We start from the raw sequence: 21,272 nt of genomic DNA, 5'->3' as shown, positions 1-21,272 counted from the left end.
GGAGAAGCCTGTAGTTATTTTACTTTTATTTTATTTCATGAAATCAAACCACATTCTATGGATTTTTAATGTAACCTAAGTGCTTTGTGAGTACAGTGACCCAGCGGGGAGCCAGTTTGAGAAAAGTACACTCCGAGAGTGACATTGTTCCCTTGTTAGGGGACCCATTTACAAAATTAGACCTTCCAGGGTTTTGTGAAAGCATCGAACTGATTTGGAGCAGTTTGTCTACCACGAGAAAACCATATTCTTTTAAAAAAGCATATTAACTTATGGGTATTTATAATTAAGTATATGTCATTCCCAACTTACCACAGTTTTAAAATGTGTAAGTGAACGTACAGGATGAATGTTTGAGGGCTATAAAAGTGAAACCAAATATGTTTTCTTCATTGACTTCATTTTTAGTCACCAAGTATTTATTGCATTTATTAGTTCATTTCATTGGAATATGATGCAAATGAAGTTAGGCTCTGGGATCCAGTCCTATAGTTAACACTACCTAAGGAAACTCTTACAGTGTTAAAATTGACCCCCAACCCCGATTCTGTCAGCTCTCCTGTAAATATTGGCGGTTGGTTACTGGCAAGAGGATATGGTCCTGATGTAAATCCATATCTGTATTTAAGAAGAAATTCAGTTCAATTCAATTTTCTAAGTGCTGAAGATCCTTGCTAGGTGGTGCTCCTGGTTCCTGAGGGAGAGAGACATGGACATCTTGAGATATCTAAGGAAACAGTAAATGATACACTTCTTCCCTTTCTACTCTCCCGTTTCTGAAGAGTTTGAGACGTAAAACAAGAGAGTCGTTAGTACTGATCATTGCTAGGTTGGAGAATGGAGCTCAGGGAGAGAGTGTCGGGCACTTGCCCACCTGTGGAGGCAGGTTTCCCTTCCAAACTGGGCTGCCCTGGGCCAAGGGAGGAACTCGCTCTCTGCAGGCAGCTTGCTCCCAAGAAGGCACGGGAGAGATCTGAACTGAGCAGTCCAGTTTATTCTTCCCCAAATCACCAGTCAGATGGGTGAGCCCCCTGCAGCAGGAAAAAGTGAGTCAGGGGTCAGAGAAGGGCCTCTTTATTGATGCTAACTGAGCTCCATTCCACAAGGAAAGAAACACTGGGAGTGGAGAAAAAGTGGTCTCCTTACGTATCCAATTCTACAGGGTAAAGTAGAATAAGCGTCTCTTGGCTGGGAGAGACTCAAAGTATGGAGGAAACATAGAAAATGCCTCCCTCATATTAAAGAGCTAGGGCATGAAGTATGGGTGTGATTTCGTCAAGTAGTATAGGAAGAAAAACTACGAGAAAAAGAATGGTGGAGTGGTTCTGAGAGTCATTCATGAGTGTCTGTTATGGATGAGCAGAGCAATTATTCTAGGTGCTAGAGAGAAAGCATTGAGCAAAATTCACACCAATTATGTTTGACTGAGTCTGTGCTCTCCTAGAACACGCATTCTAACGGGAAGACATACACAAGAAAGAAATGAACAGATAAGTAATATACCAGAAATGATAAGTGCTAAAAGGGAAAGAAAATTAAGTGGGATAAGAGAACAAAGTGATGGGAAGAAAGTACTATTTTTCATGGGTGATCAGGGAGTTTCTCTGTGTAGGCAGTATACTAGCAAAGACCTACCTGAATGATGCCAGAGAGCCAGCTGCGTAGATAGAGAAAAACCCCTTCAGGGAACAATGACTACACGGCTGACTAGAGCTAAGTGTTAGAGCCAAGTGGAAGAGCACCTTCAATACCCCACTGAGGTTCTTTCTGCAGACAGAGGACCATTGAAGACTTTTGAGCCATGTCGCCTGGAAAATTATAAATATTCCCTTTTCAATTTTAAAGAAAGATACTGTAGCAATAGCATACAGGATGGTCTGTAGATGGTCTGTAGAAGTGTGAAAGAAGGAATAGCAGGGAAGTGGGGCTGTGGAAATGACTTAAGCAGGAGTTCATGAGAATTTGAACTGGGGCAGTGGTCCTAGAAATGGAGAAGGCAGAAAAGATTTAAGCTGCCTTTCATTCAGAGCATATTATTGATGAAGAGTTGAAGGATTGAGAAGAATTATCTGGAATCATAAAGTACAACAAATGTAATCAGAATTTACATGTTATATTCTTTTGGATTTGTGGCCGGACACCAGCATGGCATGACAGTATTCGTTTCATTCCACTGTCTCTAGCACTTGGCATTGTGACAAAAAATAAAAAGGAATCTTGGCAATTTGAGTTGAAAGTGGCACTTCTTTAGGTTATATGTGTTTTGTGAAAAACTGAACTTAACGGTTTTTGGTTTTAAATTATTTATTTATCTTATAATTTTTTTTTTTTATTGCAGCAAACCCACAGTATGGCTATCAACCTAGCGAATTGATTTTTCTTAGAAAAATAAATAAACTAGGGCCAGGGCATATGCTCCAATAGATAGAATTGTATGGGAATGCATAATTAATCTAAGCATTAGGCTAGTTTTCAGATTATTTACTAAGGCCCCTGAATTACTTTCTAATCTTAAGCTTTCTTCAAGTAACTTGAGGGCTATAAAATTCAGACTGAGTATTTTAACCATGGATGTTTCATATGTTTGTGTGTATTAGTTCTAGTAAACATAGGCATGCATTGACTACATTGTTTTGGTGCTCACCAATGGCAGGTACTGGACTAGGTGCTGGGTCCACACACTGCTTGTTTTCAGGGAATCAGCATCCTTGTGTAGGGGTCTGTGGAAAATATGGTGTGTATCTACACTTTTATGGATAGAGGGCCCAGAGCTTCTATCATGTCTCTGAGGAAATGTGTTCCCAAAAGTATAAGAGCCACTAGTCTGAATACATGAACAGGTATTTGAATATACTATGAAAGGTAGGAAACACACATTGCAAAGAAGACATTCATTATGGGCACCTGATGAGGTGGAAGGATTAGGGAGGCTTTCTAGAAGAAATCTTATATGAACGAAAGATCTAAAGGGAAAATAGGCCTTAGCCTGGTGAGTCAAGGATGGGAAGAGCGAAGGGGCAGTATGTGCAGTGGCTGGAATCTGGAGAGAATGTAGAACACTGATGGAGTTGCAAAGACGTTTGAGATGTTCAAGATTAGTTCAAGGGGAGTGTGGGAGGGGGAGGGCGTGACAAGAGATGAGCCTTGAGAGTGTATTAATCAGAGTTCTTCAGAGAAACAGAACCAGTAGGAGGGAGAGAGATAGGATCTCTCTCTCTCTCAATCTATATATCTATCTATATTTATATATAGTATATCTATGTCTATATATAGAGAAATATATATTGAGAGAGAAATATATATATAGAGAAAGAGAGAGAGAGAGAGAGATTGATTTTAAGGAATTGCCGTCACATGATTATAGGGGCTGGCAAGTCTGAAATCTGTAGGGTAGCTGGCAGGTTGGAAATCTGGGTAAGAGTTGATGTTGCAGTCTTGAGTTCTAAATCTTTAGGGCAGACCAGCAGCCTGGAAACTCAAGCAGGGTTTCCGTGTTGCAGTTTTAGGCAGAAAATTACTTGTTTTTTGGGAAACCTCAGTCTTTGCCTTTAAGGCTTTCAACTGACTGGATGAGGCCCACCCACATTATGGAGGTTATCTGCTTCACTTAAAATCAACTGATTGCAAATATTAATTACATCCACAAACACGATCATAGGAACATCTAGACTAGTGTTTGACCAAACAACTGGGCACTATTCACTACCCAAGTTGACACATGAAATTAACCATCACAGAGTAGAAGAGATAGGTCATGAAAGGCAAGCAATTTGTTGACTGGCTTGGGTTTCATCCTGTGGAGAGTGGGAAGCTTTGCAAGGGTTATTAGCAGGAGAGTAGTGAAATGCCCAACTGGTTGCAGACAGTCTGCACTCTCTGATTTTAGTGGGAGCAAGGACTTAGGGAGCTGTTGCTGTAATCCAGAAGAGAGATGATAGTTTCCTGAACGAAGGCAGTGTCGTAGGATGGAGAAAGTGTCAAATTTGAAAGACATTAAGGAGGTGGAATGGACTGTCTGTCTATGGGGTGAGGAGATGGGGAACTTGATCTGAGCTTTTCACTTGGGCAGCTGAAGCCTAATGGTAGAGTGATGCCATTTGTTGAACAGGAAATGCCAGAAGGAGGAGTAAGTCTGGTGAGGGAGAAGGTGTTGTGGTTTGTTTGGGAAATGCATACTTAACAGATACTAGAAATCTATCTGAAATCCATAGTTTTAAGGAATTGACCTAAACAAGGCCGGTCTTCAGGGTGGGTGGTAGGGGAATATTAAATTTTGAGGCTCTGGTGGTCTGTAATCCCTCACTGAGATTTATAGAAAAAAGTAAGCAGTGTATGTCTCTTGGGAATTTTGAGTCTTTCCCACCTATTCGCTGAAGAAAAGCCCTTCTTTCTGCAAGCTCCTTACATGAGAACTATATAGTGCGAGCTGTAAAATCAACTGCTGCAGCTATGCAGCTGCCTGAGGGGCGGAGCAGGTGGTTTCCAATCTTGATAAACATTAAGATAAGTGGGAGGAGCTTTTATTCCTGAACCCCATCCAAGATCAGTTAATTCAGAATAGCTCTCGAAGATTCAAACGTGCAGCCAAGGTTGAGAACGTTGTACAAAGAAGTCACCAAGAGTTGAATTCCCCTTGTTGAATAGTGGAGCAGTGTCAGCCTCAGTCAGAGGGAGTGCTGAACAGAGCAAATGCCTAAAGGTGGAGGAATATTCTGACACACAAGTTGAGGTAAGGAGACCAGAGGACCATGTAGAGAGAAGAACTGGGAAAGTGAGATGGTGTATGCAGATATAAATCCAGAGGGTTTATAGACAGGAAGTGAATTAGGGAGGGGAGGGACGTTAGAAGTGGGCACATGGCCAAAAAATTGTGAACCCAGAAGACTTGGATGTGCTTTTTAGATATTTATTTATAGGTTATCTAGAACATTATTTACAATTTTTAAAATGTGGATTAGAGGTGTCCATTGAACCCAGAGTTGATTTAATAAATTGCTAGAAATGAATCTGTAGGAACAGAATTAGCAAATCAGTGGTTGCCTGAGGATGCGGTGGGAGTGATGGAGCATGGAAAGAAGGGACTACGAAGGGACATGAGGAGACATCTCGGGTGATGGCTTTGTTCACTGCCTTGATTATGGTGATGGTTGCACAGGTATTTACAAATGTCAAAATCGAACAAATTGTACACTTTAAACATGCAGGGTTTTTCTTCTGATATGTAAGCTTTCTCAATAAAGCTATTACCAAAAAAACAAAAAGAGAGGAAGAGAGAGAGAGAGATGAGCTAGAACTCATATACCCAAATGTTGAAACTCCTTTCAGAGCTAGATTACAAACTGTGCATTAAAATTAGGCTCATTAGTTTTCGTTACACCTGTAAATTTTTTTTAACAAGAGATTAGATTATGTAACTTAATGATCTCTCTTAATCATCAAAATTGATTCCAAATAACTTGGCCATTTTCAAAAATCAAATGCACTTTCAAGAGGCAAATATTTGCTGCCGCTAAGAAGCACACACACACGGCTGTTATGGGAATTAACTGCTTACAAGAGAGCCTGATGAATTTCATCAGAATGGCCTGGATGGACTCTGGAATTAGTGCTTTGGTGGAAGGATATAAAGGTTGATCAGTTTGATAGAGGGGTCGTGGGGTCCGATCACCATCCACCTTCATTCCCTCCCCCTGGGAGAAAATGCCTGAAATTTAAAGGACCAGTCAGATTCCAGAACAGGGTATGTCATACTGTATACATAATTTATTAATGTGCAGATGTTTTATGTTAATTTAAAGCCTTTTGGTTGCATGATGACTTTCTCCCTGCAGTTTCTTGTGAAACTATGGCCAAGACGCCTTTCTGAGCTCCATCATTGTGCCATAACTCTGTCACTCAGTGGCTGCATTTGAGGAGGACGAATAATTATGTGAGCAGCATGACTCTCTGACAAACAAATTAAGCCCAATGTGTATTAGTAATAACTGCTTTCTCTTACAGTGGATAATGAAAACCTGCAGGGTGGGTTCATGTTGTGCTTCCTGGATGATGGATGTGGTATGAGTCCGGGTAAGTTAATTATCTAGGTACCTAACTGGCTGTTAGAGGAAACACTCTGAAAACCCATAAAATAAATAAAAATAAATTGAGCTATCTATGCAAAAACAGGTATGGGGCTGTTAGGGAAATAAACCCCACACTTCACACATTGTTGAACTTTTGAGATTTAAATATTCCCGTTGACAGAGTAAATTCATTGTATTCATGTAAACCAAGACAAAAAGTGAGTGTAAATAAATATTGCTGAAAGAATGAAAGGCAGAAGGTACCAATTCCTTGTAAGAGAAAGCATCTGGGAACAAGGGAAACAAACAGTCACTGGACGGACTCAGATAATTTTCAGCCCTCCCTTCTGGTACTGCTTGCAGGAGCCCTGAGGCAGTTTCCTCTGCCCTTAGGCTATTTGTAATTTTCTGCTTAACCTTGAGGTAGAGGTCACCTCTCTTTGCTTTTAGCGGTTTGTGTTTTTTCTCTGCGTGTTCAAAGGTTTAGTTGCTTCAGTTGAACGTTCCCATTGTAATGAATAGTCTCCAACACATTGCATGGCTTATCTTTGTATCATCAAGGCTGGCAAAAAGACAGCACATAGCAGGTGCACAAAACCTGTTTGCTGTGGAGTTGAAATGTTATTCTCTCTGATAAGGGCTTTGAGTTATTTAGGATAGCTTATCTATGAATTCTTATAGTGCTTGTCTGTGTCCCACAAGCCAAGGGTTGTGACCACTAGGTTTAAAAAATGGTGAGGGAGTTCAAGTCATATGGAACTGTTCTGGTCATTTCTACACCAGAGGGAAGAGAGTCTCGCTGGTACTGATGGAAGCTAAGAATACAAAGTCAAGCAATTACCTTCTGAGTCTCTGAAGTTCCCCCGTGGTCTGAAGGGTCAAAGAACTTACCAGCAAGTGTAGAAAATGGACACATATCTTACTCAGTTCTTGTTCTGCCTTTGTTTGGATCATTTTGATTTTTCCACGTCATTTTGATTAAAAAGTATTGTTGGTTCCTTAGTGCTTAACTAAATAAGAGGAAGACTAGAGTTTGTGAGAAAACCACGCTGAAAAAGGTTTCATTTTTTACTTCTAGGCTGAATGTTAAGTTCATTTTCTTGAATTTTAAAAATAAATACCAGAATATGTGATATATTCAAGGCACTTCTTTAGAAAAAGAAGCAACTTCTTTTAAGTGGATCCAGAAACAAAATGATCAAAACACAGACAAATGACAAATATTTAGATCTTCAGAAGGAACTCACGCTTCAACTGACATATAGAGTAGTATTTTTAAAAAGCCCACTAGTGTTGAGAGAGCAATTCTTTATTGATATTGATTGGAAATTAAGTAATAAATTAGAAGGAAGAATTTGTCCGCCAACTGAAAATAGAATTTATCTGTTGTCCAAACTGAGCTAGATGAATCTTGACACATGGAAGGTGACTACAGAAATTTCCAAACTCTTTTCACCTCCAGTCTTATCCCATTACAGTCCATTCCCCATACAGAAATCCTGAGTGGATTTTTTTCCTTTAATATAAATCAAATAGCATTCTCCTGCTTAAAACTCTTAGCAGTTTTCCATTACTTTAGAATAAAATTCATACCCCCAGTAATGTTTCCAATTTCTTCAATTATTGGACCTCTGTCCACCTCTGACCTTTTCTCCTTCTGCTCACTTCCTTGCTCCTAGCGCTCCAGCCACACCTGCTGGCCCCTCCTAGTTTGAATCTCATCTCAGGTGTCACCTTCTGAAAGAGGTCTTCCCTGATCATTCTGTGTGCAGGCCACACTCCTGTTAATTCTCTATCACGTTACCCTGGTTTTGTTTCTTTCACTCAACACTCTCAGAAATGATCTTGTTTGTCTACTTCTTTCAGTCTGTTTCTCCTACCATGACATCAAGTTGTTGAGGGCAGGAGTCATGTCTGTCCTATTCAGTGTTGTGTCCCTGTACCCAGAACTCTGGCCACCATAGGTAGGAGTCTGTGTGGTTTGTGATGAAAACCATGGGATTTGGTCTTTGATAATTCTAGGTTGTAATCCTGGTGGTAGCTTTTATCAGCTGTGTGACATTGGGCAGGTTACCTAAACTCTTTAAACTTAAATTTCCTCATCTGTAACATGTGGATCATAATAATATCTTCCTTTGTAGGTTTGTTCTAAATATTTAATAGACAGTGCATGTAAAATATATAATATAGTACCTAGCACATACTAAACAGTCCATAAATGGTAGCTAATGTTGTCATTATGGATACCCTCACCTAATACTCAAACCCTTGTAAGAACATGTGATAGAACGTCCAGTTAGCTTCTGACATGAACAGTGTCTGGTAGCGTTTACACACCCCATACCAGGTGCCACTGAATGGCCGGCCCCCAGAGTGACACAGTGTACTCTGGACAATCCTAGACCGTGAATTCAGGTAGGCCAATTGGGAGACCTATTTCTATCTTTTCCTGTTTCCCTGGGAGCATTCCTGTTTCTGGCGGTATGTATTTTCTGAAGTGCTGAGGAGTCTTTTCTAGAATTCCAGAATGCCCTGGAGAGATCAGGAGAATAACGCTGAAAGTCTGAAACAAGTAGCCCTTCCTTCCCCAGGTTGTATCAAGCCAGAAGCCGTTCTTGTCTTCTCAGTCTCACATGGGGCTGGATAAGGGCCAAAACATGGAAAATTACTAGTAGTACAAATATATATATATTTAACACTAATTTATTAGCATTTATCAAGTGCCATGTGTCATGTTCAGGGTTTCATAAATGCATCATCTCATTTCATTTATTTCATTTATCTTCATCAACAACTCTGTGATGTAAGTATCAGTTGTTCCTTTTAGAGACAAGGAAATTAAGACTCAGTTTTAAACTCTTGTTTACCCAAAGTCACATGGCTTGGTCTGTCTGACCTCCTTCAGTATAAGGCCATTAAGATCCTGGTCAGAGGTTATGCAGCCTGACAAGAATCCTTGTTGCTGAGCTGACCCAAGAGGTATGGATTTGTCTTAATGTCTTCAGACATTGTGACGTCCTGACAGCTGGACCACTGGCCACAGTCCATGACTCATAATTTCTAACCAGTTTAAACATCTCTGTCAATTACAGAGGAAGCTTCAAATATTATTTACTTTGGAACATCCAAGAAACTGTTATCGACCTTGAAATTCATTGGGCAGTATGGCAATGGTCTTAAAAGGTGAGAAATCTTTTTTCCATGAAGGCATATATTATCGCTGTTGGAAACAATATTTAGTTAAAGGCAATCTTATACCAAATGATTCAAGTTTGTAAAACTTAAAAAAGAATATAAACTTGGGAGTGCCACCTTGTTTTGGAATCTCCATACCCATAACTGACTTGGATCTTTACAACCTTTTTAAATTTAATTCTCAAATAGATCATAGAGAGTCCTCTTTCAGGGATTGCTGTGCTTACGAGCTTCATCGCATGTCTGTGTTCTATTGTTTCTCAAAGCATCTTTGAGCGTAGGTGTTACATGTGTCCACAGCTTATTTTATTAGTGTGCCTCGCTGAAAGACAAGGGACTCAAGACTGCCTTCACCTGTGTGGCAACTGCCAGGGGCAGATGATTGTTCTTCCTTGAGCCCCAGACAGCACCTTATCTCCAGTAGTCATGTCTCAGGCAAGAGTAGGGGGCTGGATTAGTTCAAATCCATCTGCTCTACTTTGAGGGAAAAAATTAATACTTGTACCCTTTTGGTGACAGGTCGGCAAAGCAGTGGAGTTGTTTCTATGAAAAGAGCAACCCATTGCCGGACACAGTATCTTGCCCTCCTGTTCCTTCTTTTCTAGTATCTGAGATGTAAACTGTCGTGTCCTTGGTTTTTAATGCAGTGGATCCATGAGGATTGGAAAAGACTTTATTCTTTTTACAAAGAAGGAAGAAACGATGACCTGCGTGTTTTTTTCTCAGACATTCTGTGAAAGAGAAGGTCTGAGTGAGGTAAGAGTTGAGATTTTCCTTTGGTTTCCATGGTAACGGTGCTGTTTTCATTTACTGTCTCAGGAGGTAAAGTCTATAATGGGTCCTTTCTGATTATGATTTAGAAATTTAGGAATATGTTTGGGAAATGGAGAGAGGCTGGCTGGATATTCTGGGGTCATCGGAGGCCTGTTCTGTTGACTCTTTCTTGAGTGGGTTTTTAACTCCTGGGCAGTTTGCAGAACTTTATTTTCGTTATCCATGTTCCCAAATCTCCCAGATAAAGAAGCTCCCTTTGGTTCAAGAAGCTTTTTGGAAGAAGCTTGGAGATCATTTCCACCATTTGTACCATAAATGGATTACCATTTTATTTTAATTATTTTTTACTTTATTGAGATCATAAAGATTTATAACATGTAATTTCAGGTGTACATTATTATTTATCAGTTTCTGTATAGACTGCATTGTGCTCACCACTAATAGTCTAATTTTTATCTGTCACCATACATATGTGCCCCTTTACGCATTTCTCCCACCTCCTCCTACCCCCTTGCCCTGTGGTAACCACTGATCTGTTGTCCTTATCCATGTGTTTATCTTCCACATGTGAGTAAAGTCATGTGGTGTTTGTCTTGCTTTGTCTGTCTTATTTCACTTAACATAATACTCTCAAGGTCCATCCATTTTGTTGCAAATGGGATGATTTTGTCTTTTTTTATGACTGAGTAGTATTCCATTGTATACATGTACCACATCTTCTTTATCTGTTAATCTGTAGAAGGGCACTTGGGTTGCTTCCACATCTTGTCTATTGTGAATAATGCTGCAGTCAACATATGGGTGCATAAATATCTTTGAATTGTTGATTTCATGTTCTTTGGATAAACACCCAGTAGTGGGATAGCTGGGTCATATAGTATCTCTATTTTTAATTTTTTGAGAAATCTCCATACTGTTTTCCATAGTGGCTGCACTAGTTTGTGTTCCCACTAGCAGTGTATGAGGGATCCCTTTTCTCCACATCCTCTCCAACATTTGTTATTTTTTTCTCTCTTTTTTTTGGGGGGGGGGAAGATGAGCCCTGAGCTAACATCTGCTGCCAGTTCTCCTCTTTTTGCTGAGGAAGACTGGCCCTGAGCTAACATCCATGCACATCTTCCTCCACTTTATGTGTGGGATGCCTCCCACAGTATGGCTTGCTAAGTGGTGCCATGTCCGCACCCAGGATCCAAACTGGCGAACCCTGGGCTGCTGAAGCAGAACATGTGAACTTAACTGCTGTGCCTTGGGGCTGGCCCCCAACAATTGTTATTTTTTGTCTTGCTAATTACAGCCATTCTGACAGGTGTAAGGTGATATCTCATTGTAGTTTTGATGTGCATTTCCCTAATAATTAGTGATGTTGAACATCTTTTCATGTGCCTGTTGGCCATCTATGTGTTGTCTTTGGAAAAATGTCTGTTCATATTCTCTGCCCATTTTTTGATTGGGTTGTTTGTTTTTTTGTTGTTGAATTGTGTGAGTTCTTTATATATTCTGAAAATTAACCCCTTGTTGGATATATGCTTTGCAAATATTTTCTCCCAGTTGGTGGGTTGTCTTTTCATTTTGTACCTGGTTTCCTTTGCCTCTCAGTGGCTTATTTAGTCTGATGTAGTCCCATTTGTTTATTTTTTCTTTTGTTTCCCTTGCCTGAGTAGATATGATATTTGGAAAGATGCTGCTAAGACAGCTGTCAAGAGTGTACTGCCTATATTTTCTTCTAGGAGTTTTATGGTTTCAGATTTTACATTCGAGTTTTTAACCCATTTTGAGTTCAGTTGTGTTATGGTGTAAGATAATGTTCTACTTTCATTCTTTTGCACATGGCTGTGCAGTTTTCCCAACACCGTTTATTGAAGAGACTTTCCTTTCTCCATTGTATGTTCTTGGCTCCTTTGTCGAAGATTAGCTGTCCATAGAATGTGCTTTTATTTCTGGGCTCTCAATTTTGTTCCATTGATCTGTGTGTCTGTTTTTCATGCCAGTACCATGCTGTTTTGATCACTATAGTTTTGTAGTATATTTTGAAGTTAGGGATTGTGATGCTTCCAGTTTTGTTCTTTTTTCTCAGATTTGCTTTGGCTTTTTTTGGCCATTTGTTGTTCTATATAAATTTTAGGATTCTTTGTTCCATTTCCATGAAGAACGTCGTTGGGATTCTGATTGGGATTACATTGAATCTGTAGATTGCTTTGGGCAGTATGGCCATTTTAACTATTCTTATTCTTCCGATCCATGAACATGGTATCTTTCCAAGTCTTAATGTCTTCTTTGATTTCTTTCAACAATGTCTTATAGTTTTCAGTGTATAGGTCTTTCACCTCCTTGGTTAAGTTTATTCCTAGATATTTTATTCTTTTTGTTGTGATTGTAAATGCAATTGTATTCTTGAGCTCTCTTTCTGCTAGTTCATTACTAGTGTATAGAAATGCAACTGATTTTTGGAAGTTAATTTTGTGCACTGCAACTTTGCTGTGGTTGTTGATTATTTCTAATAGTTTTCCAGTAGATTATTTAGAGTTTTCTATATAAAGAATCATGTCTTCCGTAAACAGCAAGAGTGTCACTTCTTCCTTTCCAATTTGCATACCTTTTATTTCTTTTTCTTGCCTAGTTGCTCTGGCCAAAACCTCCAGTACTATGTTGAATAGGAGTGGCCAGAGTGGGCACCCTTATCTTGTTCCTGTTCTCAGAGGGTTGGTCACCATTCAGTATGATATTGGCTGTGGATTTGTCATATATGTTTTATTTTGAGGTACTTTCCTTTATTATGTTGAGGTACTTTCCTTCTCTACCCATTTTATTAAGAGTTTTTTTTTTTATCATAAATGGATGTTGGATCTTGTCAAATGCTGTCTGTCTGTTGAGATGATCATGTGATTTTTATTCCTTATTTTGTTAATGTAGTGTATCACATCAATTGATTTGCAGATATTGAGCCATCCCTGTGTCCCTGGTACAAATCCCACTTGATCATGGTGCGTGATCCTTTTAATGTATTGCTGTGTTCGGTTTGCCAATATTTTGTTGAGGATTTTTGCACCTATGTTCATCAGCAATATTGGCCTGTAATTTTCCTTCTTTGTGTTGTCCTTGTCTGGTTTGGGGATCAGGGTAGTGTTGGCTTCATAGAATGAGTTAGGAAGCATCACATCTTCTTCATTTTTTTGGAATAGTTTGAGGAGGATAGGTATTAAATCTTGTTTGAATGTTTTGTGGAATTCTCCAGAGAAGCCACCTGGTCCTGGACTTTTGTTTTTTGGGAGGTTTTTGATTACTGTTTGAATCTCTTAACTTGTGCTTGGTCTATTCAGATTCTCTATTTTTTTCTTGATTTCAATTTTGGTGGTTGTGTGAATCGAAGAATTTATCCATTTCTTCTTGGTTATCCAATTTGTTGGCATATAGTTTTTCATAGTATTCTCTTGTAATCCTTTATATTTCTGTGGTATTTGTTGTAATTTCTCCTCTTTCATTTTTTATTTTATTTATTTGAGCCTTCTCTTTTTCTTAGTGAGTCTAAGTAAGGGTTTGTCAATTTTGTTTATCTTCTCAAAAAACCAGTTCTTAGTTTCATTAATCCTTTCTGTTATTTTTAAGTCTCTATTTCATTTATTTCTGCTCTAATTTTTATTATTTCCCTCTTTCTGCTGACTCTGGCCTTCTTTTGTTCCACTTTTTCTAGTTCTGTTAGGTATAGTTTAGATTACTCATTTGAGATTTTTCATGTTTGTTGAGGTGGGCCTATATTGCTATAAATTTCCCTCTCAGTACTGCTTTTGCTGCATCCCATAAGAGTTGTTTATGTTGTGTTTTCATTTTCATTTTTCTGCAGGTATTTTTGATTTCTTCATTGATCCAATGGTTGTTCAGAAGCATGTTGTTTAGTCTCTACATATTTGTGACTTTCCCAGCTTTTTTCTTGTAGTTAATTTCTAGTTTCATATCATTGTGGTTGGAAGAGATGCTTGATATGATTTCACTCTTCTTACATTTATTGAGGCTTGTCTTGTTTTCTAGCATATGTTCTGTCTTTGAGAATGTTCCATGTGTGCTTGAGAAGAATGTGTATTCTGCTCTTTTTGGGTGGACTGTTCTATATATGTCCATCTGGTATAGTGTTTCATTTCATCCACTATTTCCTTGTTGACTTTCTGCTTGGATGATCTATCCCTTGATGTAAGTGGGGTGTTGAGGTCCCTTACTATTATTGTGTTGCTGTCAGTTTCTCCCTTTAGTTCTGTTAATAGTTGCTTTATATCCTTTGATACTCCTGTGTTAAGTGCATATATATTCATAAGCATTATGTCCTCTTGGTGAAGTGTCCCTTTTATCATTATATATTGCCCCTCTTTGTCTCTCATCATCTTTTTTATCTTGAAGTCTGCTTTGTCTGATATAAGTAAGGCAACACTTGCTTTCTTTTGCTTGCCATTTGCTTGAAATGTCATCTTCCATCTCTTCACTCTGAGGCTGTGTTTGTCTTTAGAGCTGAGATGTGTTTCCTGGAGGGAGCTTATTGTTGGGTCTTGTTTTTTAATCTGTCCAGGCACTCTGTGTCTTTTGATTGGAGAATTCTATCCTTTTATATTTAGAGTGATTATTGATATATGAGGGCTTCATACTGCCATTTTATCTCTTGTTATCCAGTTGTTCTGTATTTCCCTTGTATTTCTGACTGCCATTTCAGTTTGTTGATTTTCTATGATGGTTTTCTCAATTTTTTCTTTATTTATGATTTGTGGCTCTACTCTGATTTTTTGGTTAATGGTTACAAAGAAGTTTGTATAAAAGGTCTCACAGATGAGATAGTCCATTTTCTGATAGCCTCTTATCTCCATTAGCCTAAGCAGGTTCCATCCCTTTCCTCTTCTTCTGAGTTATTGTTGTCACAAATTATTCTTTTTTTCTGTTGTGAGTTTGTGACTAAATTGAAGTGTCTGTAGTTATTTTTGATGCTTTCCTTCCCTTTTTCTTTTAGTCAGGATGTCTAGTACCATCCTCTGCTCTACCAGCTGAGCTATCAAAGGGACAGACCCCTCTATGTTTTGTTATAATTACTTGTTCACTAACCCATTCTGATATAGAGCTGCAGTTTTCTGATTCTATCTGTTTGTTTTTCTCCTTGCTCAAGGTTTTGTAAACCTTTGCTTTTTCGTTTCAGATGGGAAGGCTCCTTTCAATGTTTCTTGTAAGGCAGGCCTGGGGCAGTTACGTCCTCAGCTTTTGTTTATCCTGGAAAGCTTTTATTTCTCCATCGTATCTGAAGAATACTTTTGCTGGATAGCATATTCTTGGCTGAAAGTTTTTGTCTTTCAGTATTTTGAATATATCATTCCATTCTCTCCCAGCCTCTAAGGTTTCTACTGAGGAATCTCTTGAAAGCCTGATAGGGTTTCCTTTGTAGGTTATTTTCTTCTGTCTTGTGGCCCTTAATATTTTTTCTTTGTCATTGACTTTTGCCAGGTTTTCTATTATATGCCTTGGAGAAGGTCTTTTTGCATTGATGTATTTAGGAGTTCTATTGGCTTCATGTACTTGTAAATCTAGTTTCTTACCCAGATTTGGGAAGTTCTCAGGTATTATGTCTTTGAACAAGCTCTCTGCTCCTCTCTGCCTGTCTTCTCCCTCTGGAATACCTGTAATCCTTATGTTGTGTTTCTTAATTGAGTCAGATATTTCTTGAAGAATTTCTTCATTTTTTAAAGATCTTAGTTCTCTCTTCTCCTTCACCTGAAGTATTTCTAGATGTTTATCTTCTGGTCACTTATTCTCTCCTCCATCAGGTCAGCTCTGTTTCTTATGATTTTCAGATTATTTTTTCACTCATTAATTGTGTTCTTCATATCCAGAATTTCTGTATAGTTTTTTTAAGGGCTTCAGTCTCTTTGGTGAGTATTCCTTTTGCTCATTAATTTTATTCCTGAGCTCATTAAACTGTCTTTCTGAGTTTTCTTGTAACTCATTGACTCTCTTTATAACTATTTTGAATTCTCTGTCATTTAGGTTGTAAATTTCTGTGACTTCAAGATTGTCATTTTCTTTCTGCTCTGGAGTGTTACTGTAGTTCTTCATGGTGTTTGGTGAATTGATCCTTTGCTGACACACTTGTGGTAGTATCAGGTTGCAGATTCCACCTGCCACTGCTGAGGTGGGGGGCAGGAGCTGTGTTCTCTGGTCCCACTCCTTTGCTGGAAGTTGTGCTGGTAGGACTGCTCTACCTTTGTGTGGCCTGGCCACAGTTGCTTGGTGGCATGCAGTTGCATGGTGGGTCGTGCACACATGTGCAGGTGGGGCCTTTGTGCTCCACTGGCCGGTCACTCTCATGCAGGTGAGACTGCTGCTCTTGGCAGGGTACCAACTGAGCTGCTGCACTAGGCAGGAGGGGAGGGGCACTTTCTTTCACACATAGGCCAACTCTGTGCTTGTGGGCGGCTTGGCTGAGCTGCTGCGTTTGGTGGGCGAGGCTCCCTCACTGGGGCTGATCTGCCACCACTCCGTGGGGAGCATTTCCACCAGCGGGGCTGCTGAGGCACGGTGGGCAGTCCTGTGGGCCAGGCCACCACTCCGAAAGCATTTGTTTGCAGGCCGGGCTGCCCCTACCTTCTCTTATAGTCGCACTGGCTGTCTGTGAGGACCCAAGACCTGGATTGCTGTCACCAGGGAGGAGGAGGGCTGCACTCACCCAGTTCCACTGCTTCCCAGGGATTCAGTCCACCCACCTTCAGGTGTATGGCTGTATGGATCTCTCAGGCATCCTATTGTGCTGTGAAGGGAATCCTGTGTTGGTTAATGAATCTCTGTCTAGTTGTAACTTAGAGGAGAGAAACAAAGGGAACAACTCACTCTGCCATGATGCTAATGTCACTCTGGATTATCATTTTAAAAATAAATAGAATATTGTATTCAAAGACTTGGGACACAAAATATAAAGAAATTGTAGGTGAAATAGACTTAAACTTAAAACTATAACTCTAGTGACTATAATTCCAATTCATTTGATGACCCAAAACATTTTATTAATTTGCAGTATCTAAGTTATAGCATTATGAACATCAGTTATAATTCAATACAGCAATTACAGATGAGGAACTGCTATCTGCCTAGTGCGGACAGACCCTGTGGAAGGTAGAAAACAAGGAGAAGACCATCTGACCATCAAACTGTTTTCAGCCTTGTCACAAAATAAGACAGACATATATGAATTGGATAAATAACAAAATGAAGTTGTTTAAAAAGAGTGCTGTTCAATGACTATGTGTTCCTGCTGTTATAAAATTGTCAAGAGCAATGATGTGGATGGAGAGATTAGAGAGCCTTAAGTGGTCAATGAGGGTTTTATGGAGAGAGTACAACTTGCAGCTGGAAAGGTTGGTATGTGGAGAGCAATGGCATGCAGCGAGTCTCCAACCTGGAGATGAGTGTGGGGTTTGGAGGGACAGTGTGGAGATGTGAGACTGTCCACCAGGAGCTCAGCAATCCCATTGCCAGCAGTGGAGTGGGCCTGGATAACAGAAACAATTTATAGGCAACAGGGACTAGCTGAGTGGGATTCTGACATGAGGAAAAGTGATGCTTTAAGCATTTATGTTGCACTTTATGTATGTAAAGGGCATGGGTAATTGGGCTAAAGCTGAGGTTATAGTTTTCTTAAAATGGGCCATTTCCTTTTTTCTTCTTATAACTAAAACTGGCAACCCTTGCCCCTTTCCACTTCCACAGTGATAATCTCTTTCAACAATGTTAGCTTATTTTCTTGATGTTTTCCTGATATCACTATGGGGTGCTATATTGTTGCTTCTTGATTTGATTTGGGCATTATCTATTAACCTCCCACTGTGAAAGAGGAGGATTCATCTATTTTTTTCTCTGCTCCTATCATACATACACACTCTTCTAATTCTCTACCCTCAACATAGCTTGATTGTAATTTTGGTTATGCCAATATTTAGTATTTGCATTATAAGACTGTATAAACATTATTCACAATAATGCCATGTCATAAACTATGATTTTTTCCTTTTCCTGCACAGCTGTTTATTTTCCCTGGAATTAATAATCATCTGCTTAGTGTTCTATTTACTTATCACTGTCACTGAGTATTTGCTTGGTCTTCTATGTCTTTGTCATTCTGTTATTCCCAGTCTCCAACTGCTCTCTTATCATTTCCGCCTTCCTGAAGAATTCTGCTCCAGAGTCTTCTCGTGTGCTGCAGCTCACCCTTCTGCTTTTCAAGGGTGGCGTTCAGCTGCCATCTGGGATCTGCCCCTGCCATGATCCTGGCGAATCTCTTCACCTCTCTTCTCTGTCAAATCTCAGATCCTAAATCTCGTATATTCCTTTGTAGCTTGCTCCCTCTTCTTGGTGTTACATAATCTACAGTAGCTTTCTTAGCAAAGGTGCATAAGAGGTAACATATTTTGAAATCTCACATGAATGAAGATCTTTTTAGCTTGCTCACACACTTAAGGATAGTTTGGCTTGGTGTTATTTCTTGTTTGGAATTCATTTTCCTTCAGAATTTTGAAGGCATTGCTCCGTTATCTTCTAATGTCTGGTATTACTGAGAAGTCCAAACCCATTTTAATTCCTGAACCTTGTATGTGACGCATTCTTTTACTTTTCCCCCTCTTTCTGAAAATCAGTAGAATCTCTTTTGTCCCCAGTGTTCTGATTTCAATGTTTTGCCTTTGAATGGGTCTGTTTACATCCATTGTGCTGGGCTCTTGTTGGATGTTTTCAGTCTGGAAACTCATGTCCTTCAATTCTGGAATATTTTCCTGTAACATTTGATGGTTTTCTTCCATCCGTATTCTTTGTTCTTCTTTTGAAACTCCTTTCTTAGCTCTTGGACTTCTGGAATTCTTTCTTTGATATTCCTATCTTTTCTCTCCTATTTTCTGACCTTTGTATTTCTGTTTTGTTTTCTGGGTGATTTTCTATCATTTAGCTTCCACCTCTTTTATAGAGACTTTATTTTTACTAATCATATTCTTAATTTCCAACAAGTCTTTTTTGTTCTCTTTTTTTCATGGATGCAATATTTCCTCTTACAGCTCTGAAGATATTAACAGTGATTGATTTTTTTCCCCCTCAAATTTTCATCTTCCTCTTATGGTTTTTGTTTCCAGTGAGTTGCTGTGTTTATGCTTGTTTATCTGGTCTCTACTATCACATTAGATGCTTTTCTTAGATGGCAGTTGATCCTAAATAATTTAAACATTAGTCCAATAAAATGGTGATTGAAAGCCCTGAGAGAGTGGGTGGAGCTTAGCAGCTGTGAGTGTTACCAATAATGAGGTCCACCTGGGCTGTTTTACTGGCAAGCCCTCAACGTAATTCTCTTTATGTCTTTCCTTCTGGGCTGGTCAGATTTCTCAGGCTTCTGCTTGCAGGCCTAGCTGCCAGCTTTCTGGGAGCCAAATGGAGAAGAGATCTGGGTTCTCAGCCTCCAGTGTGCCTACTTTCACTTAATCCCTCTCATCTCAGTAAGATCCCCCGACAACTGTGCCTGTCCTCTAATCCAGAAATACTTTATTCCACTCTTTCCGGAGAATAAGCTTCCGGTCCCTGTGGAGGTGGCGGAGGAGCTATTGCCAGATGGAGATCTAGATGCTACCTCTAGCTCTCTTCTTCCTTTTACCCCACTTCCAGAATTAATTCATGCCATCAATTTACGAACCTTCTAGGGGATTCTGAATTGTAGATCAGGCTGGTTCTTCTCTTGTCTGGTTTGGGCTTCGGATTGGTTTTCATAGATCAGCTGTCATCTACTTTTCAACTTCTAAAATGCTGATACTGTGTTTCCTCTGCGTTCTACCCATATTTCAATAGGGAGCTGAGGTAGGGTCCATCTGTCCCCACAATCCACAGTGGAGCATTTGGGAATAAAAGTCTGAGGGTATGTATTTGTTATGTGTCTCTTCCTTATAAAACCAGAATACAGGGGGAAATAAACTTTTAACTTTGTATTATATAGTTTGGCTGGATGAAGAACGGACTGAATTAGGGTCAGACAAAAGGTTGATTTGTGTATTTCATAGTAGAATGATGTGTGTTTTTTTTATAGGTTGTGGTTCCAATACCTTCATGGTTAACAAGAACCAGAGAATCTGTCACAGATGATCCTCAAAAATTCTCAACAGAATTGTCTATAATTTATAAGTACTCCCCGTTTAAAACTGAAGCTGAATTGATGAAGCAGTTTGATGTGATCTATGGGAAATGTGGTAAGATCATCAAAACTCAGAAATTTTGATGAAAGTATTCGTTTGCCATGTCTCATGAAAAACACTATAAATATGTTTTCATATTTTTTCTATTTATAATGTCATGTGGAATCTCACATGGAGTAGTTGTTCATTTTATCCATTTAAGTCTTGTCTTAAGAGAATCCAAACATGAATGACTCTTAAGTCCCTGACACTGGGAGAAAGGTTTGTACTTGCATGAGCTTGGTGAAATTGGATGAGAGAGGATGGTACAGGCTGTGACCACAGGGCCTCCATGCTCCCTGCATCAGAGAGCAAAGTTTGGAGGTGCTCATCGCAGCCTCTCAGATGAGATGATCCCAGATTTCTAAGAGAGTTAACAACTTATAAAGTAAGGAATCCGGGCTTCTGGGCCAGTCTTTCTCCAGACTTCCACCACTTTTCATATCTAAAAGCAAAAACAACCCTACTCTGGAGAACGCCATGTGCATTTTGCTTTTTGCAACTCCTTAATTTATATAATGTTTATAGTGAAATTCTTTAAATTTTCTTCTCTAACCTGTGGCATTTTGTTTAAAGTGGTGTTTTACATCATCCTTTTCCCTTTCTCATAGTGGAAAAGTAGTGACAAATAAATATTCATTTTATTAACATATACATGATATACTTTAAGGACAGTTAATGTAATCTCTTAGTTGACTTCTAGTTGTGAAATACTTGTATAAATACTAATGAAGGGTGTGCTATTTCCTGCATACTCCTCTAAATGCTTCATAAAAATTAACTCACTTACTCCTCAAGACAATGCTTTGTTTTATAAAAGTATCTCATGAAGTCCATTGTACAGATTAGAAAAGGTAGGTTCAGAGAGGTTAGGAGATGTATCTGAGGTCATTGCACTAGTAAATGGTTGATCCTGGATTTAGACACAGGCATTTAGGCTCTCAGGCCAATTCTTAGCTACTGTGCTCTTCTCCCTGTGTTTAAGTACTGCCAAAAAAAAGTGTAATTGGTTGTTTTTTCA

At 39.2% G+C, this 21,272-nt stretch overlaps 1 protein-coding gene across 1 annotated transcript in view; it reads left to right on the top strand.

The window, feature by feature from the left end:
* The first annotated feature begins 3,965 nt into the window (after nucleotides 1-3,965).
* Nucleotides 3,966-21,272, top strand: part of MORC1 (MORC family CW-type zinc finger 1) — a 157,160-nt gene continuing 139,853 nt past the window's right edge. Inside the window, exons 1-5 of the mRNA XM_070508528.1 lie at nucleotides 3,966-4,026; nucleotides 6,001-6,069; nucleotides 9,158-9,248; nucleotides 9,908-10,016; nucleotides 20,107-20,266. Coding sequence (XP_070364629.1) covers nucleotides 3,966-4,026; nucleotides 6,001-6,069; nucleotides 9,158-9,248; nucleotides 9,908-10,016; nucleotides 20,107-20,266 — 490 coding nt within the window. The remainder of the gene's footprint in view (nucleotides 4,027-6,000; nucleotides 6,070-9,157; nucleotides 9,249-9,907; nucleotides 10,017-20,106; nucleotides 20,267-21,272) is intronic.

The sequence above is a fragment of the Equus asinus genome, chromosome 5, assembly GCF_041296235.1.
Source record: "Equus asinus isolate D_3611 breed Donkey chromosome 5, EquAss-T2T_v2, whole genome shotgun sequence".
Classification (NCBI taxonomy): Eukaryota; Metazoa; Chordata; class Mammalia; order Perissodactyla; family Equidae; genus Equus; species Equus asinus.
The sequence above is the reverse complement of the archived record's forward strand: the minus strand, read 5'-3'. Positions and strand labels throughout refer to the sequence as shown.